The sequence below is a fragment of the Hippoglossus stenolepis genome, chromosome 9 (assembly GCF_022539355.2).
Source record: "Hippoglossus stenolepis isolate QCI-W04-F060 chromosome 9, HSTE1.2, whole genome shotgun sequence".
NCBI lineage: Eukaryota > Metazoa > Chordata > Actinopteri > Pleuronectiformes > Pleuronectidae > Hippoglossus > Hippoglossus stenolepis.
Genome location: NC_061491.1, coordinates 27,851,218 through 27,879,214, shown reverse-complemented (window position 1 = coordinate 27,879,214; position 27,997 = coordinate 27,851,218). Strand labels below are relative to the sequence as shown.

Sequence of the window (27,997 nt, the reverse complement as noted above, 5' to 3'; positions counted from 1 at the left end):
CCTCAGTGAACGACCACGGACGACTCGCTGATCCACTGAACGTCACTAAAACTCTTTTCATTTCATAGGTCCAGTCTGAGCGAACAGCTGAGATCAGAGAGAACAAACGATGCTGTTCATGTATTCATCGTTTCACGTCGTAGCTTTAAGAGACGAGCAGATAAACCCGACAGATGCTTGAGGACCGGCCAACCAGCTCAAGGCCGTGAAACACGAAGCTGTGTGGGTTCAGCATCACCATCATCTACTGCCATGGCAACGCCAGACCATCACACTCTAATCACACGTCTGATTGGCCGAGCTGCAGCCTCTCCGGTGATGGCAGTTTTTTTATTTATCTTTATTTGCAGATGTTTCATCATCACGTTTGTACAAAGTGTGAAGTCGATGGAACGAACGGTTTGAGAGATAAAAGTTCCACAGACACACGGACTGAGGAATTAGCAGCTCGATTATAATGAAAGGCTTTTGTATTTGTGCTCGTTGACCCCCCGAGTGTCTTTATTCCTTTATTCTCTCACACACACAGACACACACAGACACACACACAGACACACACAAACACACACTGACGAGTTCTTCTCTCAGAACATAAATGAATATTCATGTTTCTCTTGAACTCGCAGCAGCTGCAGGTTCATCAGGGTGAGAACAGACTGAGACTCGTCCGGTCTTCACACTGGTCTGAGCAACATCTTCATCAGGTGGGAGAAAAACACCAGTTTGTTTTTCATCTGGATTTGAGACACGGTCACTTTGTTCAACTTTATTTGTACCTGACAAACACGTGAGAGCTGCGTGGCCCTGAAGGGCTCGGGTGTCATGTTGGCACCAGGATCAAATCTTTTAAAGCGAAGGCCCAGTCTATAATAATAATAATAAGATAATATAATATATAACTTTGACACTGTGACATTATTTTTAGCATTAATCCAAACAGTCAACCGTCGGTGAAGAGGAAGCGAGGCTGCAGTCGACGAGCGACTCGACTCCTGAGTTTTACAGTAATCACCCGACGCTCTGAGAGTCTGAGGCACCGAGTGAATCTCATGTTTCTGTGCTTCTTCTTCTTCTTCTTCTTCTTCTTCTGTAATAATAACTCCGGTTCAGCCTCTGGTCAACGGTCACCGTTCGTTTCATCACTACGACCACAGCTTCACACCTGTTCCTGTTTTTCAAACTGTAACATCCTGTTTTATGGTTCTAACCACGCACATTTCAAAACAGCCTAATTTCAACCATATTTATTATTAGGTTTGTATTATTGTTTTCAAAATTCACATCCCTCTGAAAACTCCATAAAAATGCGAAATATTTGACAAACACAAGTTAATGCCATTGAAAATTTATTGTGATATCTGATAGTTTACATTAGAGTGAAAACAGACATGTGACATGGCTTCACTAATACAGAATGCAAAGCAATGTAGTCAAATAAAAAGCAGAGAGTATTTTTGTTTTAAAATTTAGGAAAAAAATAATAATAATAATAATAAAACAGGCACGACATATAGCCATTATAAATACAACATGCGTCAGAGCTCACACTGCAGCTGAACAGTCCTAAGAACAGTCTTCTCCCTGCGGAGCCTCAGATCGACGTCGGAGCCACGGCGCTCCACACGGCGCTCCACACGGCGGCAGCCGGTGTCACAAGGAAACTACACGAAGTAAACCGTGTTCAGCAGCAAGTATCTACATCTGTCGTCCGTCTGCTCGGACGCTGCCGAGTCCAGAGAATCAAACGTTCTGCAGAAAGACAAACGCTTCTCCTCTTTGATTTTGGTTTTTAACGGTTGAGTCTGCAGGATGGCGCCCGGGGGCCCGGCGTCCTCACTTCCTGTCGCCTGACACACGACACCGACGCCTTCAATAGAACCTGGTTCGTATTTGGTAAACACCGGCGTGACCCTGGCAACGGCTTTTTGTGGGTTCGACTTATTGTGACTGATCGAGGGGGACAGAGGCTCTGCTGCTGGGTCACAGACGCCATGTTGGAGTGACCAGTACCCCCCCGTCCCGTCATGATTAAAGCAGACGTCTGCTAGCATGAGCCACAGATTTGTTGTTGGGCCCCTGCTGGCAACAATTATAATTAGCGATTCGATGTTTTAAATCATATTTCATATGGTACCAGCTTCTTATGTTCAAATATCTGTTTTTTCATGATAATACATTTAATATTCTTGTATTTTCAGAATGTAACTTTGGGCCTTTTCCACTATTTTCTGCCACTTTGTACAACGACCTGTCAATCACAAATCGTTGACAGACATGTTGATAATGCAACTGATACAATAAATAATAGTTGACGCAGGATTGAGGACCAGTCATCGCGTAAAACTTGTGATTAATCAAATTTTTTTAGGCCCCAAAAAAAATGGTTTCCTACAAATACTGGTTCCCTCCGAGTTTTGACATGAACCCAAAACGCTTCATCCCAGTTCAGGAGCCGTGAACTTAAAGGGTGCAGCCCTCGAAAGAGCGCCCCCTAGAGGCCACACTGAGCCCGGACGTCCTTTCACGGTGCTCAACAACTTCTCACGTCAGGAGCAGAGTTGAGACGAGGACGTTCAAGATGTCTCGTCCTCAGAGCGTTTTAAAGACTCTGAAACAGGAGCTCAGGGACAAAGTGTGGACATCATCAGTTGAATCACTCGACTCGTCCGATGTGACCGAGTCGCTCGGAGGAAGCTGCTGAATCGAGACATCTTGTCCATTTCGTGAGTAACAAGAAGAAAATCTGCGAGTTTTCATGAAATGTATTTTACCAGTTTACCAGCACTGATGACTCAGTGAGGTCACATGTCCCGAAGGTTACGGTCCAACAAAGAGCGCCTGAATGCACCATGTAAACACCGGGGGTGGGGGGTGGGGGGGCAGTGCACTGTGGGACACAATCCTGCATTTTTGGCTTTTGAAAGAAAAGGGTAGAATTTGTTTGAGATGTCTTGAAATGCAAAGTTTAACGGCAGCAGCTCCTCGACTGGGACGAAGCGACGAGTCGACGGAACCAGAACATCCATCAGACAAAGCGTTCAGGGAGAAACCTGCAGGAGAATGAGCAGGTTCTGAAGAAGTACAATCAGATATTCACAGCCAGCGTTGCTAAAAGCTCAGGACGTCCAGTGTGGCTGCCGGGGGCGACGCCCTCCGTTCAGAGACCGTGGTGTGAAAGGGTTTTTCTGTAAAGGCTGCGACACGGTGGGAGATTCCAGCTCGCCCTCGACGTGGCTCAGCAGAGACCTGAACCTCCAACGGGCTCGAACCCACGAGCTACAACAAACCAACCAAACAAACAACGGGGATAAATCTCCTCCAAACAAACTTCAACCCGACTCCAACACCGCGGATCACCGGGAGAGACGGTGACGCCGAGCAGCTGTGAAAGAAAAAAACACAAACAACAGGACCAATCAAATAAAAAAAAAAAAAACTTCCAAACTAAACAGACGGAAAAAAGAGAGAAATAAAACAAGTCGGAGGAAAAGGAACTAAACATTCGCTTTGGTGTGCCGGCGTGCACGTGGGCTAATACACATGCACACGCACGGACACACACACACACACGCACACACAGCCAGAGGTACAGTGAACAAAAGTGCTTCAAGTTGGGGAAGTAAAAGAACTAACCCGGTAGAAATACATATAAAACCTTAAATATTACTTTATGTACAAAAACTGTAACAGGGCCAATAACTCAGCTGTTTATCTTCAAGTAGGTTTCACTGCTCAGGGTTTGCATTGTCTTTGTTTTCAGGATTAAAGGTGATATGACTGACCTCGCCGGCAAAGTAATCAATCACTGCTGATTCTTAAATCTGTCCCCGTCCGTCTCTTAGCTGACAAGCCCCGCCCACCCCTCAGCGGCCACACGTCTCCATCTTTTAATAAACTGAATATTCATCTGTGTCTGCACCTCTGAATCTGAACATAGAAAATATACGTGTGTCTGTCGACCCCAGAATCAGGATTTTGGTGAAGAACGTTATCTCGAGGGCCACGTTGAACCAGGGGTCAGAGTTATGCACTGCACAACAGAAAGAAAACACAAGGGTGGTGGTGGGGGGGGGACGTTCATGTTTTGAAGAGGCACAGGATTCATGCGGCTTAGAGGCAAAGCACAGACGGCGTCCGCAGTGAGACAAGAGAGAGACGGGTAAGCATAAAGTGCAAAAGACCTACGAGAGGAGGGGGGGGACGACAGGATTTCTAGGACAGCAGCAAAGAAACAACTCTTTTCTCCTCGAGTCGAAAAATCAAACTGAGATGAGAAGCAGAGTTTAGTTTGACTTGATTATGTTGATAGAATCTGAAAAAGCTGAAATCCTCCGAACCGTCAAACGTCCTCTCGTCTCCGTCGACCGGTCGTTCATCTAAAGAAAGAAACTCCGGAGCAGACGAGTGCGAGCGGACGCTTTGCCTCTAAACCGACAGGAAGCCGCGGCCTCTGCAAAGTGCAAACGAGGGAGCGTCGTTCAGGTGTGCGTCTGTGTAACGGTGACCACACACACTGCATAGACACACACAGTCATATGCATATATACATGTGTGCATGACAGCAAATATATATATATATATATTTAGAATCCATGTTCCGATATCTACGTACTACGAACATTTTCATAGTATTTATGGATATGTAATCATAGGATGTGTATTTATACTCATATGTACTTGTGTCTCATATTACTACACGATGGAATAATACAATCTGTTTTATGACGAGTGACACGGACGTCAGGTTTCTGCTCCTTTTCATGTTTCTGCTGCAAAATGGAACCAGCCACAATCGCATTCAGCCAAACACTACAGGTATAACTTATGTGTGCGTGTATATCACACACACACACACACACACACACACACACACACACACACACACACACACACACACACACACACACACACACACACACACACACACACACACACACACACACACACACACACACACACACACACAGTTATGTCAAAAAGAAAAGTATCAGGTGCTACCAGAAGGGGGCGGGAGGAAACGTAAATTCACAATTCAGAAAAAAAAAAAGATATAAACGGAAAAATAATATTCGGTATAAAATCCCACACTACTGCAATCAGATCCGCTGCCACTTTAAAAACAAGCAAGATGCTGCTACATATCCGTAACGAGGATAAACTCCCTTTCCCCCCCCCCGCACCCGTCCCTGATCGCTCATTTGGACTTTAGCAAAGAAAAGCATGCTCAGCTACAGGCGGAGACACGACGAGCCCGGCACAGATAAACAGAAACACAACGTGACGGGGAAATTAAATGCTAACCAGTAACATCCATCTGCCATCAAAGCAAAAAAAAAAGAACCGTAACCAAACCCACACGTTTTAAACTAAAGCAAATTAAAAATCAAATCGGTCGTCAGAGAGTCGCTGGACGAGGAAAGCAAAGAAATGTCCTTTCAGTGAAGTCCGTCTCCGGTGGCAGAGCGGGCGCCACATCACCACAATCACTTGTAAGCGTGGGGGAGGCTCGGAGGTGAGTGAGTGAGTGAGCGAGCGAGTGGGCAGTGGGAATCGAACCCAAAAGCTCTGGAGCCGCGAAGGAGGACGTACAATCTTCAACGTAAACGACCGGACTCCTGCGACGTGACTTATTCAAGAGGAGTAGCTCCGCCCCCTCGTCCTTCGCTCAGCTTCCCGATGAGCAGGTGGGCGTGTGCACGTGAAGGAGACGAGCGGGTGACTGTTCGTGGAGGCGTGTCTTCGTCTTGTTTTCTTTTGGGGCGGGGTGGCTGGTGGTCGGGGGGGGGGGGCGGGGTGATGGGAGGACGTCATCGCTCCACGCAGTTCAGTAAAGATAATTCCAAGGTCGGAGAAAAGGACGAGTCGGAGCGTCACTCCCACCCGTTGTCCTTGATCATGTGAGCCAGCTCGATGATGAACTTCCCCTCCTTGTACTTCTGACTGCTCTCGAAGGCGTGTTCCTGCAAAACCAGAGAAACGCGTCAGTGACACGACCGACGAGGAAGAACAACACCTCAGATCCATCGTCACACTTGGTTTTACATCTCCTGGATCCAGAAGCTTTCAAAAGATGAATCTAGATGATATTTGATTCACAGAACATTGTAAAACTTTCCATTTAGAGTTTCAACAAATCGATCTACACACGATCTACTGGGAACTGTGGTTTCCTTATTTGTCTGTGATATTACATTGAGAACATTTCAGTTATTTGATTAAAAAAGTAATAAATTATAAACAAAATCAGAGAAACTAATTTCAGGTTTAATAACACGCCTGAACACACGTGACCACTCACATACACTGGACATGTGCCGCTGTGAACAGGAAGCAAAACAAGAGCTCGGCCACAAGCGAGAAGGAAACCGCCGTGTGGAGGTCATGTGACGGGAGCCTGACGAATCAGCGAAGGCTACGTTTTGACCAAAAAGAGGTTTTGAGCGTCTACGTCCTCGTTTCCAAACATCTTGGATGTGTGGACGATGAAGTTTTCAAACTAAAACGTAGTCGTGTGGATGTAACTGAGTCAAGTGGGAAAACAATTCTTCATCTATTCGTAGCCCTGATTAATGCTAAAACAAGTAACATCATTTCAAATGCTCCACTACATTATAATATAATTATCATCATATCAACTCCTTACACCTAATGAGACCTCTGTATCTCTCCTATACCTATGAAGGTTTTTACTTTTACTTCTTTAATAATAAACTGTTTGTGCCTCGTTCTCTTCAGTGAAAAGCTGAGTTTTTAGAGCTGCAGTGAAACTGAAGTCGTGTGATTGGTCTCGTCCTGCTGAGCGTCACATGTTCGAGGACGTCACCGTCATGTCTGTGATTATTCTCCTCCTGCTGCTGCTCGGCCTCGTGAACCAGCTCCGCTGTGAGCTGCTCGCGGCGCCTCTCTGAGAACCTCTAATTGTTTGTGTCACTGTCTGAAGCTCTAAGTGAGTCTCTGTCTCACACGTTGCTCAGTTATTTTACTCCCTTCTACCGTCATTCCAGACAATTACCGGGACAGACTCCTTCAAAACGGCCTGACATTTAATCACTGCAGACTCTCAGAGGAGCCGGTCTGGCTGTCGGCAGCCGACCTTTCGGCTCTGTAATTATCTGCTGCTCTAGGAGACCAGAGAGCCGCTCGGAGCCGAAACACAAACCTGAGCAGAGAAAACTGTCACCACGGCTTTAACCGGTGACGCTGTAATGAGCGACCCTGTTCTCTCGACCTGTCGCTCCATCATGTGTCCGTTTGGAGCCACGTGACCTCAGATGAGCTCCACGGGACTTCAGGCGTAAAGCTGCACATCACACACAGTCAGGTAAAAGGCCTCGGGAGGGGGACTTTGACTCACGTATTTCCAGCCCAGCGTGGTTTTACAGTTTTCACAGTAGATGTCAGCCACAGCGTGTAAACCCGTGAGGAGAACCCGCTCCTCAGCTGGCCCGCAGCCGACATTCACCCTGGAGACGAGAGGTCAGAGGTCAGAGGTCAGAGGTCGGGGAGAGACTCACGAGAAGATCTGAAATCACTAAGTGCTGCTCGAATGTTTGGTGAAATTTGTTGTTCCCTATATAGTGCACTCATTGTTTCCTACAGTGCATCGTGAGAAGTATAGTGTGCAACCGATGGTCACTAACCATCATGCATTGCGCTTGTGGCATTGACAGGAAGAGAAATGGCGGAGGGACGAGAGGAGAGAGAGCAGCACGCCTCGGCTCTCTCTCTCTGGAGATTCTTCTCCTTCTTATTCGGATCAAAAATATCTGAATCGTTGTGTGGATAAAGACAAACAGGTTTATATCCTTTACATTTAACCTAATATTTCTGATGCCGCCGTTTGTTTCAATGACAAAACAAACCTGGGAGTTGTGGCAGCGAAATATGTTGATTTCTATATTTAAAGATGCTCATTCAACGGGAAGTTCACCTACAAGTGTCAAACTAAAGTGTGAAATAAACGTTTAAAATGTATTTTTACTGGCCGACGCTGTTGATGTGTTTAGTGAAGTGTTGTTTTCTTGTCACTGTATCGTCTCGACACAGAAGAGCCACAGAGTGAAGTCGTGGTTATCGAGTGAGTGGGTTCAGAAACTTCTTTTACCAAGTAGAAGCAGTAGAACACAATTTAAGAGTCAAAGTAAAAGTACACACAACAGTCACTGTCAAACTAAACACTGGAGACTATTTACTACAGTGAATACAACTGCAGATAAGTATGGGTTCAAATATTCATATCTCTGTTATTTCTGCAGTTAAAGAAATCCACTGAATCTTTGTCTGAAACATTTTGGCATCAAACAAAAAAAAACACACGTCTGACGACAGACGTAACATAAACAGTGTCGAGAAAAGTCCTCGGACAAATTAAAACTCCTGCAGACGTCACCGGGGACTCGTCTGTTCACACCCCCGAGAAACTGGTCTGCACTTTAACCAGTAATGAAAATGATCATTCAAACCTCAGATGACTCCCAACAGGGCTGCGATCAACCACCACAACTAAAAGAGACGGATGGAAACTTCCCCACCGTCTCGTCTCTAGTCTGAACACGTCTCCTTCGGGATCACGTGCATTGTTGTTGTTGTTGTTGTTGTTGTTGTTATTAGCTTGTGTGTTAACTTCACATGTGGCAGCGTCGTTCTCTGGTCACCGGCGGCAGTGAGTCGGAGAACAAGTGAAGAGCAACACTAAGTGAAACGAAGGCAGAAGCTTCAGGAAGAACCAGTTTAACTCTGTGTTCAGACTCAACGTGTGAAACTGGTTTAAAACTCATGAGTGACTTTGATTTACACTCCCCCCCCCTCCATCACTTTTTAATGAAAACAGAAACCAAACGATGAAGGTGAGTTGTGAGACTCGTACTTACACTGAATTGAACAGGTAGGCTCGTCCTTGGCTGCCTTGAAATGACTGAAACAAGAGAGAGAAACAAAGATGGTGTAAGTTGACATTGAGGAGAAGACGCCTGAGAACAGGAGCGACTGAGAACAGGAGCGTCGGCACCGGACGTTTCCTCGTTCAACAGGAAAACATCAAACTTCGTTTAACTTTCTGCAAAACGTGTCGTTAAAAAAATCAGGTAAGAAGCTGCTGGCGCGTTAAAAAGCAGCTGGAAGTTTTATAGACTGTGAAGTGAGTCTATAAAACCAGAATAATCTTAATCTGGATAAAGATCTATTAATACAAAGAGTCACTTTAGTTTTTCCCTCCTGCAAACTCAACATGTTGAGCTTCACCACTGATGCAGCGTGTTCCAGATGTTCAGCGAATCAGCAGAACAACAAAGCAGCGTTTATAGACAGAGGAAGAGGAGGAGGAGAGGAAGAAGAAGAAGAAGAGGAAGAGGAAGGAGAAGAAGAAGAAGAAGAGACTTGAATGTTTCCACATGACGACAATCTGAGCTTTTCTCAATGAAACATCAGTAACAGACAAAATTCAGTTTAGGTGGATATCACACAAACCGCACGCACGCACGTTTTATTTAAACAAACATGTGTGTGTTTACATTGTCACTAAATGCAGTGTGTGTGTGTGTGTGTGTGTGTGTGTGTCCATGTTTGACACAGTTCTTCCCTCGTGAGGCTGAAATGAATGTTAACGTCTTTATGTGTTTAATCTAAATGTTAAATTTCCGTATAACTTTATTACTTAAGTTCAATGTAAACTTTTTAAATGTAACTTTATTTAATCAAATCACTTTCAAGTTTTGATTTATTCAAACTAACTCAACACGATAGAAAACACTCGACTCTTTACAATCAACTTAGGGAATAAAGTTACACGGAAATTTAATATGTAATCCAATTACATGAAGTCAGCTGTTCAGCCATGTTTATCTGGAGTGAGGACAACTCTTCTCCACTTCCTCCCAATATCCAGAAACATCCAGAGGTAAAGTCCAGTGAAGATCGGGGGATGAACCCTGAGTCTCAGCTGTCAATCATGATGTTTCACTGCGTCATCAAATAACTAATTCAAATCAAACTGATCAGAAACAGTTGAACAAACATCAGTGAGATAAGAACGACGTGAAATGACAGAAACATCTTTGACAAACATTTACTTCAAACGTCTCCTTTGACTTATTAAGTTTGGTCCATGTCCCATCTGCTAACATGGAGGAGGCGGGGTTTATGACCTATACTGCAGCCAGCCACTAGGGGGCGATCGAGGCCCTCTGTCGTCCGTCTTTTTTTACAGTCTGTGGTAAACACCCACATTCACGTGTTTACAAATCTCCATGTGGACAAACATCCTCAGAAAGTTCGATCCCAAATAGATAAATTCCCAAAGTTAGTAAAAATCCCATCAGTGTGAAATGTTTGTTAATATTAAACGAACAAGATGAATCATCGGTCCAGTTTGAACACTTCCTATAAATAAACCTGAACCATAAATAACCCCATGAAGCCACAGCGATTCACAGGAGCTTCTTATCGCTGCGATGAGAACAGAGTGTGTAATAAAATCTGACTTGATAATATCCTGAGTGGCCACGTGACGTCACGCCGGCTGACGACAGCCTCCCCCCCGCGGCCCCGCAGACAGGTCCCAAGCGGATTTGCCTTTTCCATTGCAAATGAGCGCAGCAGATAGGTTTGCGGCTGCGGTCGAGGGCGCTGAGCTAATTCCACCTAATAGGAGCAGCAGCCGGCTCGTCCGCTGACCACAGCCACCACCGCAGAGGCTCAGGGGACCAGTGTGTAGCTGGCTGCTCGCCATCCTCTGGACTGGGAGGGTTTGATTTCACATCAGAGCGGTTTTCCTCTTGAAGCCGATTGGAGATAAAAAAAAAAAAGATTATTATTCTCTCCTGTCGCCGCGGGAGTCGACGTCTCACTGCTACATCCTCGAGTTCAGTGTTTGTGTGTGAAGTTTGAAATCTGCAAAACACACACAGGCCGCAGCAGCAAGACATGTGACCTTTAGCTGTGAGAGGGAACTAGGTCGATCCCCGTGGAGCTGACAACAAGTCGCCTCCGCAGTGTTTGGGCCAGGGAGGAGGAGGAGGAGGAGGAGGAGGAGGAGGAGGAACTGTCGTATCTGCAGCTCAGCCATCAACTAAACCACTGGGACGTCTCCACCTCTTTCTGCCCTTATCTGTTCCGTCGATAACTCAGCGTCAGAAACATCAGGAGCAGGAAGATGCTCGTGGCTCAGACGCTCCAGCAACGTCCGATTAAATCAGGTAAAAAGAAAACGTCATGTTGAAACATATTCTTCAGATTCACTATTTGTCCCCGAGACATTTTTCATCAAGATCCATGAATTATTCTCGGGGAAAACAAGGAAAATGTTCTCACAATGTTAATGTCAAAATGATCCTGGATTTCCTCATGAAACCACATTTAAATCCACTAGATCCAGATTTTTATGTGGATCTGCACCAAATTACACAGAATCATAAATACCAGTTCTGTGATGATCTATCTCACAATGTTAAAGAAAGAATAAATAGATCCCCCCCCGATCCAGATCTGCACCAAAATGTAATGACGACTTCCCCGACTCGTATCACGTCCTTCAGCTGAGTTTCCTCCTAATGCGTCCAGAAGTTTTTGCGTAATCTCGCTCACAAACAAACAAAAAACATGTTGAAGAACATCTTCACAATGTGAAAAGTGAAAACAAAGTCCAATCTATATTTCATGGGTTCTTCTCTGTCCACGTTCCGTCCGTCCACCGTGTTTCATTAAATCCATTCGGTTGTTTTTGTGTAATCTTGGTTACAAACAGACATGACGTCCTCGGCGAAGGTAATAAATTTGGATCATGTTTCTTTTTAATGACAGAACCTCCGTCTTCCATCAGACGACAGGATCCTGCAGGTTCTGAGTGAAAAGCTCCCACAGGTTCTTCTTCTGCTGCAGCTTAATGAAACACCAGCTCGTTTTCTGAAGCTGCTGCAGTTGTTTTTAAAAAAAAGGCTCGTTCCCGATATGACAATCCAACAAAGCAAATCTCTAAATCCCTGAATCCTCTTGACTGCCCGGGACCGAGGGGAACTAAAGCTCGCAGAGAGAAATCTGCTCCTTCAGCGCGACTCAGAACACAAATCCACCTCGAGAGGCGAGACGCCTGCAGAGAAGTGTCTCCTTGTGTCTCTCATGTCTCTCGTGTCTCCTCGAGTCTCCTCATGTCTCTTGTCTCCTCGAGCCCCGTGTCTCCTCGAGTCTCCTCGTGTCTCCTCGTGTCTCCTCGAGTCTCCTCGTGTCTGCTCGTGTCTCAGGCCCGACGACTGCTTCTGGTTTCACAGAGAGGATTTTAATTTGCTCCTTTGAATGTGAATCACAATAAAGATTAACTGGAATAAATTAAGATTAACTGGAAACTGTTAACAGACCTGCTGACGTGAACTTCTACCATCTGTCTCAACAGACTGTCGGTGAAGGTTCAGCTTCACTATCAACCCAAACGCTCCATTTACATTTCAATCAATAGTTCTAAATATTCTATATCTTATATTTATAGTCAATAAAAATGATTTTATGTTTAAATGAATATTAAAAGTCAATCAATTCAGACTCCAGAGCAGGTTCCAGTCCTCATTAGAACAACATTTATAATATTGTCTAATCAAGAACGACTAAAACGTCCAGACGAGCGTTTTGGCTCCTTATGAGAAGTCGTCTCTGTTCATATTAAACACACAACAACACAAATCACGTGACCACTCACACACTCTGGACACGTGTGAACAGGAAGCAGGAAGGATTTCTTCTCGTGGAGCGATGACGAGGTGGAAATATTGTCCCGTCCTGAAATACTCGAAATACTTGAAATTTTTTGACTTGTTTCTGACTTGTCCATCATCGTCCAAGTCGTAAAATAAAAACCTGGTTTCTGAAGGTGACGGGGACGTTTGCACCAACCCACACACCATCTGTTTAGATTTTTCATTTTTCAAGTCCTGGATTTATTGTTAGTGCGGCTGCTGAACAGTTAAACAAATCCTTGCTGACCCATAATTCACTTGGTTTTAATTATGAAATTAAAAAGCAGCAATGTTAAATTGTTCTGTCACAGTCGCACTCGGCCGCACGTCAGTTTACTAGATGGACGAGGGGGAGAAACCGGCTCCCATTAACGACGAGAAATAAAACGTGTGATCAATCCATTAGAGCGGCTTCCATCAGCCTGACGGGTGGGACGAAGGTATAAACCCTCCTCCTCCTCCTCCTCCTCCTCCTCCTCCTCCTCAGGCTGCATCATCACGCCGCAGGCCTCCACGCTTCCTCTCAGCCGCTGCTCACACCACTATCAGATTTCAGGAAGTGCTCGTATCTGCTTTAAGACGTAACCCATATCTGCTAAAACCTGAAGTGAAGCACGCGAGAAGATGCTCTGGATCACAACAACAACAACAACAACACACGTCAGCTCTGGTTTTCTGCCTCAGCTTCTTGTTTTCAGCAGGTTCTGGGTGAAGGTATCAACTTGGATCAAATCTGTGATTTTGTCCTCCTGTCAGTTTGGTGTTATTGCCGTCGTAGACCCGTCCCACTGAGGACGTGTCCACATGTTGAGGTGGAGAAGTGAGTCTGATCCAAAACCACAAACACAAGAGTGTCAAAGATAAAACAGGACTTTCTTCTCCAGCTTGAGCAAAACGTACAAACAAGGCATTGATGGTCTTTTCTGTTATTTTCCCATATTTAGTTTAGTGTGTGAGGAGGGAGATGGAGAGGGGGCACCGTGCCTGCCACACTTCCTTCTGCTCTCAGGTTAATCCTCTCTCTTGGCTCCATCTGCATCCTCGCTCGCCGGCTGGCACGAAGCTCGGGGAGGAGAAACCGTTTTATTTTTAAACCTGGTTCAGGAGATTCCAGCTCTCAAGCTGTAACTGTGCAGAGAAGCAGAACCTGCAGAGCTTTGTTACGGACACGTTATGGTTTTCATACTCTGTGTGCAGAGGAAGGAAGAATCTCTGAAGGAGCACGATAAAAAAGATTTGAATAAGGGGTGAAAGTCCAACGTGGTCGTGGCGAGCGGCCCTTGGCAGCGAGTCGTGGAAAACACCAGGCGACGGTGTCAACTTCTCCTGAGCAACATAATCGGCTTAGACGTGTTGATGATCGAGAACTTATTAATACATCTGTGAACAGGGAAAATTAATATCGAGATGTTTATAAGGACAATTTTCAGATATTGATCTCTGAATCTGATCTTCACTGTAGAAACTAAACGTGAATCAACCATTTAACAGAAACTATTGAACATACACTCATATTGTGTAGTTACAGGATCTTAATGTGAGGATCTGCTGCTTTTCTTCATATCATTGTAAATTTAATATCATTATTAATTCAACACTTCTGGGTTTTGTTGTCTCAGTCGGACAAAACTAATTATTCAATGATCCTGGAGCTTTAACAGGAAGCGATCACATCACTTCCTGACTTTTTTAAACATTTTCTAAAAGTAGACAAATTGATGCTGTTGTGTTTTTTACACGAGGAAAAGTATTAAAATAATATCAATAATTATTGTTAAATTTATTCTGGATTACAAAATGTTTTCAATCATGACTTTGCATTGATGTTATCTGTGATCACTACAAACGTCTCCGTGCCCTTTTCAGATTTCACAGATTTGAAGAACTTTAATATTATAAACCTCGAGTCTCTTTTTTCTCTAGATACTGAAAGTTTGGAGACTTTATAATTAAATGAGATAACGGAAATGTGCAGAACCTTCTTTCCTAATCTGGTGTTTTAGTTTTCACTTTTTCTTATTAATTCCACAGCAGCGTCACGGACTTAGAAACAGTCTCAGACACTTCACGAGTCTGAGTGCTGGATGTCAGACGTGTGCAGGACGAGCTGATCGTGGAAACCGAGGAACAGCAGCGTGTTTACTACGAGAGGCCGACAGGAACAGCACCGGCTGTCAGGGGAAGCTCCCTTAATGAAATCCAATTACTATCAAAGTGGATTGTTTAGACAAACGGGGTCATTTGTTCAAGTGTCACCTTCTGGTACCGACAGCGTGGACAAGACGAGCCAGTCAACAGTTCACTCGTTAAACCAGGCCGGAGTTCTCACTGCAGAGAAGGTCGGACGTCCCTCGACAGCTGGAGACTCTCAGGGTCTCAGGGTCAGAGGTCAAAGGAAGTTTCAGTTCACACTCACTTTGTCTATCACTCACTCACTCACTGTCTTTAACCCATGAACACGTCTCCGTAGGATCAGAGTGCAGCTTTAATAGTTTCACTCTTTTCTCCCGTTTAGAAACAATAAAGTAACAAAATAAACCACAACACAAGACGAGTCGATGCTTTGTGAACAAACCTCAAACTCTGCAGCGGATTATCCGTCTCTGGGGGAAACTCCCTGAGACGTGGCTCCTGTGTGACTGTAATAAATCTCATTCCCTGTTTGAAGCTGCTGCTACTGGTTCTCCAGCATTCCTGCTCCGGCGTCACGTCTGAGGAGCCTCTGCAAACAATGAGCTGCGACTCCAATCAAACAAACTCTTCATCATCGTCAGCCTCCTCCTCCTCTTCGCTGACCTCAGGAGCAGCGACGCCCCGAGCTCCCACCTCGTTACTTACGTCAGAGCTCATAATGATCCAGGTCTCACGCAGGAGGTGAAGAGGAAAAGTCAATAATGGTTTGATGCTCGTACATCAGGTTATACACCTGTGATGTTTCAATTCATATAAGTCTCTTTAAATCAAACTGCTTCAGAACAAACTGCTTCTTTCTTCACTAAACCACGAGCGGACATTTGCTTTCTCACACGTCCCTAAACAACAGTAAAGAAGTTCTGTGGGAAGTAACAGTACTTTTATTTAGTTTCTGTACATTTTTCATTTATCTGTACTTTCCTTATGTAGATTGATTTGCAAAAATCTTTGCTTTTACTCCATATATATGCAAATGAGTACTTTCTGCTCCACTACATTTTTATAAAGCGTTTTATAAATAGTTTTTTTATGTTAACGAGAGGGGAATTGGTCCTTTCATCCAATCAGAGCGGGCAGGTAGCATTAGACCCCGCCTCCTGCAGCAGCATCATTGTCCATATGACCACGTTTTCCTTTGGGAACATTTTCAAACTGAACAAGTGTTTTGGCTCCGTATCAGTTTGAATCCTCGTCGATACGAACAGAATTAACTAACACAACAGGGCCAGTAACAAGTAATTGATTCTCTGGGAGCTGAGGCTGGTTGTTTTAATCTGGAAGGAGGTCATGTGACAGGAGCCTGACCAATCAGGGAAGGTTGTGACTGAAAAGAACCAATCAGCAAGAGGTTGAGTCTACGTCATTGTTTCCAAACATCTCAGTTTCTGTTTGTTCAGACTGAATCGCAGAGTCAGCAGAGTTTACACACTTTAAATCTCCAGAGTTTGGACGTCAGACGTTTCTGAAGCAGAGTTGAAGGTTTTTCAAATGAAAACGTTGTCGTGTTGGCGCAGCAGCCATCAGGATGTAGTACTGCATCAGGGAATCAGTACACAGAGGTAATACTTGAAGTATACTTAAAAGCAAGTGCCTACTTTCTTCTACTTAAGTAGAAAAGTTAATGTGGTTGTATGTTTGTCAATGTATTTGTACTTTTACTGCAGTAAATATCCCCACATCCGTCCCAGCTCTCTCTTCTCTCCACCTCGAGCCCCCAGCCGCCTCCGAACCCCCCCGGAAAAACCTCATCTACAAGCACTTCAACATCTGACCTCTGTTTGGCTTCTTGGCTCAAACTAAAGTGAGGAGCTAACCCACTGCTCGGCCTGGAGCCGCCTGCATGATGTACAACAACCTGCTGCTCTCACATAAACAAGTTAAAATCACCTTCTAACAACATCGTGATTCAATGATTTATGAGCTTTGTTTGTTTGTGCACGGAGACATATACAAAAAGTGCACGTGTGCGAACATGTGAATGACGCAACACACATTCCTGCCAGTGGCTTCACACTATTCCAGGTTTACAGGTGACGGCAACGTGTCAGGAAACACACGGATGTGCCAAGAGCGAAGAGGAAGACGACGACGGCAGCAGCAGAAAACTGGGATGTAAATAACGCAGGAATCTGAGTTCTTAAAAAGAATAGGAACAGGAAACACACATTACTGAGAGAAGTTAAAGGAAATATAATGTGGGGGTGAATTTAGAGACGTTGAGAAAGAATCCCAAACTGCCCTCAGCCAGTTTCTTCCATTTTGTCCTTATTGTGATGATTTCAGAAGAACTATACGACAGGAAATATAACTATTATTCAATATTGCAACCTTCGAAAAAACGTCAGGATGGTTTATTCATTTTTTTATTGGTTTAGTTTTGATATTGATGCTGCAGCTCTGGTTCCAGTTTCTTTCTCATCTTGTTAAATTACAACAATGATGTGCACGACACAATAATAAAAGTCAATCAATCAATCTCTGTCCTGCCTGGTCCCAGTTCTCACTCTGACCGTGAACCCTCCCATGCGACACGTCGGTGAGGTGCAGACCGACGAGGGAAAGTCACTTTCTTTTGGCATCAGTGTGAGTTACGCTGGCCTCAAACAGTTAAAACCCTGTGAGATCCTTGCTGTGCAGACTTCACAGCACTAGGAGTGACCGTGTCGAGGCCTCTGATGCTGCAGAGAGGAACAGTCTGGTGGCCGAGCTGTTCACTTCCTGCTCGCGCTAACGAGCCGTGAGCTTCCAAGTCTCCGAGCGGCAGCAGGCAAATGGATTTGGACATGGAGATGGCGAGTGCACAGATTGATCGGCCATCATCTTTGCCATTTGAATAAATCAGCTTCGCTCGTGGTGAGAGTGCAACACACGGGGGGGGGCACGCTGTCACCGTCTTATTACGAAAGGTCGGCGCCTCAGTCGCTGCCGCTCTGCTTCGTCTGATCTTTCAGGAACTTCACTCTTTGCTCAGCAGCTGTGGATCCACGGTTTGCACAAAGTCAGCGTGGACTAGCTGGACTTCACTACCCAGAAGCCCCTCTGGCAGGTGGACACAGTTACGCTTCATAGCCAGAGAAAGCAGCTCGCTCTCCGTTTGTATTTCACTCAGGTTCCGATTTGTCGCTCTCAAATAAATGTCCAGACTTGGCAGCACTTTCTCATTTTCAGCAAATGGGCCGAATCTCCAGCGTCTGACTGGATATGATGCGACTGTAAAATGAGTTTTTCTGTTTGTTTTTTGTCTCTGAAGATGATGGAAGACAGGATGTGGACGGATTCAGGAGCTGGAAGACACAAACTTATCTGTAGTCGATCTTTTATGGCTGATGTTGTTCTGGGAGTTAGAAATGTGGGTTTTTTTCAAGACCAAACTAGTCGTGTTCATATTTGACGAGTTTTAGAGCCTCGTAATCCTGCTAAGAAACTAACATAATATTAATAACAATAATAATAATGGTAATAATCAACAAGTAAATGAAATAATCATAAGTTGGAGCTTTGACCACGACAGCTTCCTTTTGCTTTGACTGAATATTTCCCATCAAATCTGAAGAAGCACAGGAACATAATATGTCATATATAATAAGATGCTGCACGATAAATGAAAAGTCTTTTCACAAACACAGAATCATTTTCTGAATGATCGCACACGTCGCTTCTGAAAAGACTCGACATCGAGGTTTGTTGTCGTCCGTTCGTCTTTCAAGACATTTTCCTCGAATCTTTGGTTTGAGACGAACTCTTTTGAATTCAGACGAGCGCTGCCAGACACTTTGTGACTCTCGTAACAAACTGAGATCCGGAGTGACGTCGGGTCACAGTCCCACAGAGATGAATGTTTCTGAAAGCACTGCACAGCAAACACAGCGTTAAATAACTGTCACATCTGATCTGATTGTCATGAAACCAGACGAGCAGAGAGAGACGCTCGTTTGTAACGTCGATGCTTCGCAGGACTGGAAGTTTGCAGCAGATGACGACGACGATTTCTAAAAGGTTACGATCCGGGGGAGAGGAGCCGGCACGAGGACATCTGTCAAACTAATCTCGTGACGACTCAAGATGTGATTTATCACCTCATTTCACAGGTGATGTTTTTACCCTCAGCTCAAATATCAAGTTCTGACCAAACTTTTCTTTTTAACTCGTAGAAAAGGTTCAGATCTGCAACATTTTGTTGATGGAATTAAAAATATAAGTTGACGGTTTTGATTAATTGATTCATTTATGATTAACAGTAAAATACAAATAAAACTTTCCACAGTTTCTGTTTCTTATTTGTGAAGATTTGCTGCTTTTTCTAATCTTCAAAATAAATAGTTTGATTCCATCGGCTTGGGTCAAAAAATCTATTTAATTAAAACAATAATTAGCAAATATATTAATAATGAAAATAGCATATAAATAATGTAATTGCTGTCCTTTGAAATAATTAACATAATACAAATACTTGACATTTTTATCTTTCAGCCTCTCATGTGATTATAAAACAAATCCCTTTTTCTATTCAAATGAAACGATGTGAAGACGAGACCCTGGACTCGGGTCTTCATCCTCATTATCTGAAATATTCAGACGATAAAAAGAATCAGACGATAAAACCATTGGAAACGTTAGATGCTGAGACAAGACAGATGCTGAACAGCTGCTTCTGTGTCTCTGCTCGTGTCGAGACGGGAGCTTCAGGTGAACAGAAACTCAAACGACACCGAGGTCAAACTCGACTGACGGTGGAAGACAACACCCCGTCACTGCCGAGTCCCGACGCAGAGACAATTCTCCGTTTAGCTCAGCTGATTTATTGGTTTATAAATATTACAAGGACACATTTTATCAGCACGACTCACAACGTGTTCCAACGAAGTGGTTTAGATCAACAGAGAAGGAGAATGATTCAGTGTCTGATGTGAATCATTAACAACAGTAAAATCCCATCAAAACATCTGGATAAACTCTGACATGATTATCTCTAAATTTAAAGCTGCACTGATGAGCAATAATAACATTGAATCATATCTCAGTAAGTAGTAGCATGACGCAAGACCAAACATTAACATGAACCAAACTTTAACATGAACCAGCACCAAAACGTTAGCATGAGCCAAGACGATACATTAGCCTGAGCCATGATGAAACGTTAGCATGTGAGAAGCGATGTGTGTTGTGAGATCTGTGACAATTGTGCGTCAGCCCTGATTTAAGTGTTTTCAATGTTTTCTTCTTTTTGTGACACAACTACAAACCAGCCTGAGCCTTCGTCATGTATGTAAACACAGCGGATGTCATGTGAAAGGGTTTCATCAGGGAGAACCGGGCGAGTCAGCGAACCCGTACCTTGGAGATGAGCTCGTCGTGATTGGCCAGATGTGCCCGGCAGTGGATGCAGCTGTAGGTGCGGTGGCAGCTGGGCAGGTAAGCCTGGAAGGTCTTCGACTTGGTCATCTTCACCATGTCAGTGGGGCAGGGCTCCTCGCTGGCGTCCGGGCTGGCACTGGACGAGTTGCAGCTCTGCTGGACTTGCTGACAGAAGAAACACTGGAGGATGCAGGCAAAAGCCGTCGTTGTTGTGGAGCGGGTGTGTGGCACGCTCCACACTGACACCACGGAGAAAATCAAACCTGCGACAGAGGGACGAGACACACGCGGTGAGTGACAGGTTCCACACTTCCTATTTTAAGAGCTCGTGATCTCGATTGCACTTCCAATATGAACTCGGCTCATTTGCCGCAGCAATCATTTGATTACAATCCTCAATTACGTGATTACGATCACATGTTGTTGACAACGTGGCTGAATGATGATGTAACTTTAATATCAGGAGGAGACAAACCAACCCGTGTTCGTATGAAGACACGTAACACGTCGACGACACGAGCAGGTCCTCGTTTGTTCACTGAGCCCCGAGACGCAGGAGGAGGTTACTGTGGCTTCTGAGATAAAGACGAGCAGAATCATGCATCTTCACAAATCTTCTTTCACACTTTGTTTCAACTGCAACAACAGTTTGTGTTTGATGTTTCGATAAAAGTTCAGATCAATGTCGAGTATTTCTGGTTTGAGATGTTTGAGTCCACAAATAACGACGTTTATCTAAAGTCAAGTTTAAGAGGAAATACTACAAATGTTTAATTATTACTAATTATTATCTGAGGCCTCTTGGCAGATTGGTTTTGAAAGATAATTGCGGTTTATTATAATTTGGCTTTTATTTAATCATGATGAAGAGACTCTCAACATCAATTATTAAAATCTAAATGAAGCAGAATCCATTTTTTAAAACCTGTTGCAGGACAAAACAGCTCAGACCGAAAACAGAGGGAACAATAAAAACGACAACTGAGATGAATTCAGCCGCCTGCAGGAGAACCAGCTCCACCGAGACAAATGAAGACCGGTTCAGGTCCGACACAGGACAGACGAGAAGAGACGAGGACAGACGAGAAGAGACGAGAAGAGACGAGAAGAGACGAGGACAGACGAGAAGAGACGAGAACAGACGAGAACAGACGAGGACAGACGAGAAGAGAGTTAGCTTAAGAGAGCTGATTATCAGCTAACGTTAGCTAGCTTTAGATAGAAGTTGTGTGATAAACATAACTGAGTCCGTTTGCTGACTTTCCGACTCCTTGTAGTTTCAAACTAGTGTGAAACAAGTTACACAACACAGAGACACGTCACAAACTAGTTCTTACACAGTGACATTTAATGTTACACAATATTTACAACCAGCAGCTGCTCGGTGTAACCGGTTACCTGGACCGACTGGAAAGGGCTAACGTTAGCTTGCTAACCCGTTTAGAGTCGAACAGTAAAGTCAACAAGCCGCACCTGAAACTTGACGTTAATCATACACAATTAGCAAAGTAAACAACCTCAGCTGGATGGTTATGGTCATTTTAAACTATGCTAACGTTTTTTTACTTTGACGCACTTGTTTCTCCAGGTTCAGAGTCAAGTACAACTCAGTCCAAATAGAAAATATTCATGTTTTGTACATTTAAAACTGTAATTCTTGTCAGTTCTGTCTTCCTGTTTACACAGTTCTAGCTGCTGATTGGACAGCTCTATAGAGCAGATGATTTCCAGCAACAGGTTCACAGATTACTGACGTCTTAAATGGACAATTCTTAAATCTTAAATAACTCAGGTGATTTAGTTGGTAAATCACCACTTTGAAATGTTCAAGTAGTTTCGTTGTTCGTTGAAGAATTGTCGCAGATTTGTCGTCTCTAAAAGCGTGGAGCAGTTGATGTGTTTTCAAATGAAAACATTGTCGTGTGGCCGCAGCCTCAGACGCTGATTCATGAATCTGTGGTGCAGGAGTATTTTTACTTTGTGGTTTTGCTGCTTTTACTCGAGTGAAGCGTGAGTACTTTTACTTCTGAAGATCAGTGAACATCTGCACTGTCCTCACAGTGAGACGACGAGGGCGGGACTCTGACATGTTGCGTCTCCTGTAGTTGATTAAATTTAGACTGTGTGTATTTTATCTGCTCAACCACAGCAGCTTTCACTTCTTGTCTTCACAACAAAAACAGGTTAAAAACAGGTTAAAAACAGGTTTCTGCTCCGACGAGACAACAGAGTCAATAACAAGAGATCCACTTGTGAGGAGCTGCTGAGAACTTCAGTTAGATTCTAATGGATCCATCCAACTAGGATGTTAAACCACTTCTCTCGTGTTTTACCACTGAACACATCTGTCTGGTAACTTCTAATTAAGTACAGACATTGTCAGGGTTAAGTATCAGGGTTTAATCTATTTATTGATAATCTATCAAACCCTACTGAGACACAACCACCTCTGTGTCAGAAGCACAGTGTCTGCTGCAGCTCGCCAGCAGAGCAACCAGAACCTTCCTGAGTGACAACACAATGAACATGAGCTTCAGCGGCTCCAGAAGTTTCCAGTCGAGCTCGATGTGCTGCAACAGGAAGAGCGGCAGCGAGACACGAGCCCAGCGGCCAGACATGAAAACAAAGGAGCTTCCGCAACTCGACAGGAAGCAGCCGTGACGTGGAGCATGGCTGCTCTCGCGCACACACACACACACACACACACACACACACACACACACACACACACACACACACACACACACACACACACACACACACACACACACACACACACACACACACACACACACACACACACACACACACACACACACACACACACGTTAACACACACACTTCACACGGCGGGGAGGGTGAGAACTGGAAACTGACCCAGTGGCCCCCAGACGAGACATATTTACATACATACTGAATAATCTGCACAGGTGCCTGAGGAATAATCCCTGAATTAGCCCAGTTTAACCCTGGCAGCTCGTGCACGGGGAAAGGTAAACACGTAACACAACACACACACACACACACACACAACTTGCTTTGTTGGTAAATATCAAATAAAGACAAACACACAACACGTGTGCAGCTTCTTTGCTTCTTCTGATCCTGATCATCTCAACACGTTGACTCTGACCTTGTTTTTAACTGTTTCCTGTTGTTCCTGTTTCATTAGAACCCGTGAAGAACCTTCTAACTGGGGTTTGATCATTTGACAGCACTTGGTTTTGTGTGTTCTCACTTTGTCAGGCGCTGCTTCACAGTTTTACGTTTTGGTTTTTATTGCAAACACTTGAGATTTCTTCTAAATGGACAGAAAAACAAGGCCGAGCCACTTGACGAGCTCCTGTCTCCTTTGTCCCTCGTCTCCTCAGCTGCAGCCTCGTCTCCTCAGCTCCAGAAGCAGAGGATGGAACTGAGTCAGTGAAGTGAACAGGACTGAGGTGAAGTGGACAGGGCTGAGGTGAAGTGGACAGGGCTGAGGTGAAGTGGACAGGACTGAGGTGAAGTGAACAGGACTGAGGTGAAGTGGACAGGACTGAGGTGAAGTGGACAGGACTGAGGTGAAGTGGACAGGACTGAGGTGAAGTGGACAGGACTGAGGTGAAGTGGACAGGACTGAGGTGAAGTGGACAGGGCTGAGGTGAAGTGGACAGGACTGAGGTGAAGTGGACAGGACTGAGGTGAAGTGGACAGGACTGAGGTGAAGTGGACAGGGCTGAGGTGAAGTGGACAGGGCTGAGGTGAAGTGGACAGGGCTGAGGTGAAGTGGACAGGACTGAGGTGAAGTGGACAGGACTGAGGTGAAGTGGACAGGACTGAGGTGAAGTGGACAGGACTGAGGTGAAGTGGACAGGGCTGAGGTGAAGTGGACAGGACTGAGGTGAAGTGGACAGGACTGAGGTGAAGTGGACAGGACTGAGGTGAAGTGGACGACAGGTGACGAACAGCTGACATCCACACTCAGTGAAAACAAAGACTGTGCAGCTCTGCTAACAGGAAGAGTCCAGACAAAAGACTTGGCTGCTCTGACTCACACAAAAAACACAACACAACCACAACACAACGTGTCGCTTCAACTGCCCTCAATCTTCATCTGCGGGAGTTTATCATGACATCACAGCCTCCTCTTCCTCCTCTTCCTCCTCCTCTTCCTCTGAACGTGTTTCTCTCCAACAAAGAACACACGACGGCAGCAACAGTGTCGCTGCTGCTTTGTTTTTCAGATCCTGGTGCAGCGTGTGAACTACACAACACAACGCAACGCAACGCAACCCAGCACAGCGCTGTCAGCTGTGTAGCCCCCTCGGCTCCCTGCTGTTACTCACCACCTGGATCAGATGCGAGCAGGACGCTGCACAATCAGCTGTTGTTTGTTGTGTTGTGCTGTTGTTGTTGTTGTTGTTGTTGTTGTTGTGTGGTCAGTCCGCTGGTTGTCGTCCTCCCGGCCTGAGCTCCATGTGTGTGTCGCGGCCTCCTCCACTCAGTGTCGCGTCCTGCTGCTGCTGACGCGTCTCATTTTGAGCCACTCGGGCTTTTGTTGTGTCTTTTGTGCGAAACGAACTGGCCTCGTTACTTTGTGCGCACACGTCACCAGGTGGGCGGGAGACGGGGCCCCGATTGACGGCCCGGCGGGCCAATGGGAGGCCGCGCCGCCTTCAGGCTCCCGTGGGAAAGATGGAAATCAGGCACAGCGCTTTGTTTCTCTACTCGGGTTTATTTTGGGCTCTATTTCCGTTTCATTTCTAGTTGGTGTTTTGAAGAATATTTTATTATGTTCTGCACAATAAACTGCTTCATTATACTTGTGTTTGTTTGTGTGCAGAGCTTTTTATAAACAGTCAACTTTGTGTTCATCCTACCTGGTTTATCTGCACTGAAGATTTCATGGTCAATGTTTTTCATCAAATGAAACAGAATTTTCTTTTTGACTGTTGATAACTTTGATTGATTTACTGGACTGATGTTATTTATTTATTCAGTACATGTTTCTAATGTACAAATACTTTAAAGATTGACACACTTTTCCATTATGTTAAAATCTGTTGTAAATAAAGCATCTATCATATTTTTGTCCGTCCCGGGAGAGGAATCCTCACATGTGACTCTCTGAGGTTTATACAGTTTTTATTCCCTGTTAGTAGAGTTTCTTTTGGTAGTTTGACTCTTGTTCAGTTAAGAACAGAGGATGACGCACCTTGTTATGATCTGAGACAAACTGGGATTTGTGAATATGGGATGTACGAATATAATTTGATTGATTGACAGTTTTTTTTTACTATTTTAAAGCTCAGTGATTCAGCTCGATATGGAGCATCGCAGCAACAAAATGAATCTTGTGACTGCGAAAGAGGAAGAGATTCTAAAGTCTTCTACAAGGATCTGGAGATTTTCACCCAGTTGACGCTCGCTGTAATTTCTGAGAAGATGTAGATGATAAACATGATAAACAATTTGGTGGTGCTGCAAAAATGAGCCGAAAACTAAACATGCAAATAATTGATGGTTCTCAAATATGAAACTTTGTCTTTGTCTTCTAGTTTTTACAGTAACTTATCCATACGATGCATCTGTACTCAATTAACTTCCCCTGCTTATAATCAATACAGTTAATGTCATTACATAAAGTGGTTTGGATTTTCTTTGGTTGATATTTATCTTGATTAGTTCTGTTTTTAAAAAAAAAAACACTTTAATAAAGCTGACTTTGTGTGTTTACTATAAATAAAAGCTTCTTTCACTTCAGTTTTCAGTTTGTTGAATGTGGAAACTTCTCCTCTCCAGACGTTCAGTGCACGTCCACATGATTTCCTGCTGTAAGACACAGACCTTCCACTTATGCATATAGAGCGTCTTTGTGTGAACTTTGTCGGAGCTGATGTGTTATTCACTGCAATAAATGGAATCATATACTTTAGCTTCAGGAAGATGAAGCTCTCGGAGTTATTGCTCTGTTCCTGTTGTTGCTGAGGAGATTATTTCCCACGCGGCCTGAACGCACCTCGTCGGAGAGGCGGGAGCGTGCAGATCCCCGGATGTGTAAATAAATACAGGATGAGAATATGAATCAGATTCTTCATCTTCCTCAGATATTAGAACGGTGACGTTTCCACCTGCAGCTCCACCTCTCACTTAAAGCCTCATTTTTAGATTCTGGACATTTTCACCAGATTTTTCACACGAATAACAAACTGATGATTATTAATAATCTGAAGTGAAGAGTTTGTTAGAATGTGTTAAATAAAAAGATCCTCGTGTGTTTTACAAGGATGGAAAACAACAAGAGAGTCTGATGTTAGATTGACAGCATGTGAGACACACACACACACACACACACACACACAGACACACACACACACACACCATAGTTAATTTTAGAAACAGATCCATGATCAAGCTTCATCCAAAGTTGTTTACGCACTTTCCCCATTTGAAGGATTCAAGAATCAACTGGACGAGTGGATTTCACCAAACACTGATGATGAAGATGATTTTCATTTGCTTCCTATTTCTCATCAAGCAGATTCTAAAAGGCAGAAAAGGAAAAATACACATCACTAGATTCCTGGAGCAGCTTTGTGAAACCACACCGATGCTTGTTTACACATGTTTCATATTCTATAGACTCCAAAACCCAAAGCGGATCTTCCTCCTGCAGCAGATGTTTGTGTGTCAGCACCAGTTCACATCAGCCTCACTCGGCTCTGATCCACATCTGGAATGTGATGATAAGATGAAGATGAATCAAATTAAATCTGGTACCAAACACGAATCTGTCCTCGTGTGACGCCGAGGAAACAAGGTGCAGCCTGAAGCAAAGACTCATGGGATATTTATCATCATCACCATTGTTGTTTTCATCATCATCATCATCATCATCATCATCATCATCACTGTGATGCCTGTTTTTGTTCCTCCTGTGTGTTGTTGCTTCACCAGCACCACCAGAGGAAGGGGACGCACGTAAACACATCCTCATCTTCATCATCACCCTCATCATCATCACACTGCAGCTTCCCTCAGAGGTGCGTGGCTGCGCGCGCGTGACCGTTATGAAATCCGTCCTCGCGCTGTTTTTGTCGCCCGTTCACGTGGCCTGTTAAGCAGCTCCAGAAAAAAAAACACTGACCGAGATCTGCAGCCGAGGATGAGGAGGATGAGGAGGATCCTTCATCCTCTTCATCATCATAACAGAGATGGCGCAGGTGATCATGTGACAGCAGCAGAGGAAACGTCAGCTGATTGTTGAGATGTTGAAACCTCGCACACTAATTAATGTAAGAAGATTATTACTGAGGCCTGAACAGTTACATAAAGGAAAGTGTGTCAGATGAATAAACCTCCAGAGAAGAACAGAGAAGAAGAAGGAACATGGAACTATATGAAGAGAATAAATACAACCAGCCTGTGTGATAGAAACCAACACCATATGAAGTGTGATTATGTAAAGTTGAGGGTGTGTAGCTGTGCAGTTAAACTTCACGTGTCCTCAGCGGGTCACCGGGTCAACACTCACCGCCGGACCTCGTCCTCTTCCCCCGCCTCAGACACCACAACACGCCGCTGAGGATCCTCCGGTGTGTCCCCCGGAGCTCCAGCAGAAGCCAGAGTGTCAGTGTCCTCACAACGAGAAGAGAAGATGGAGACTCCGTCACTGTCCCATGGAGACAGCAGCGGACAAAGACATGAGGGTCTCCCCCGGTGGTGGTCTCCTCTGAGCCGGGAGGCGTGCG

General features: G+C 44.5%; 1 protein-coding gene across 3 annotated transcripts; it reads right to left on the bottom strand.

Moving 5' to 3' along the window:
• Positions 1 to 1,333: 1,333 nt before the first annotated feature.
• On the bottom strand, positions 1,334 to 27,997 carry LOC118114747 (protein yippee-like 1). Of its 3 annotated transcripts, none has more exons than XM_035165380.2 (5): positions 27,781 to 27,997; positions 20,247 to 20,530; positions 8,871 to 8,914; positions 7,355 to 7,463; positions 1,334 to 5,960 (listed from the first exon to the last, which is right to left on the bottom strand). In XM_035165380.2, exons 2-5 carry the CDS (start codon positions 20,361 to 20,363, stop codon positions 5,871 to 5,873), a joined length of 360 nt encoding a protein of 119 aa, XP_035021271.1. In that variant the 5' UTR covers positions 20,364 to 20,530; positions 27,781 to 27,997; the 3' UTR covers positions 1,334 to 5,870. The 3 variants fall into 3 exon arrangements, with proteins under 3 accessions (XP_035021271.1, XP_047197073.1, XP_035021269.1); XM_047341117.1 differs by lacking the exon at positions 27,781 to 27,997 and adding an exon at positions 24,593 to 26,593; XM_035165378.2 differs by lacking the exon at positions 27,781 to 27,997 and adding an exon at positions 20,747 to 22,939.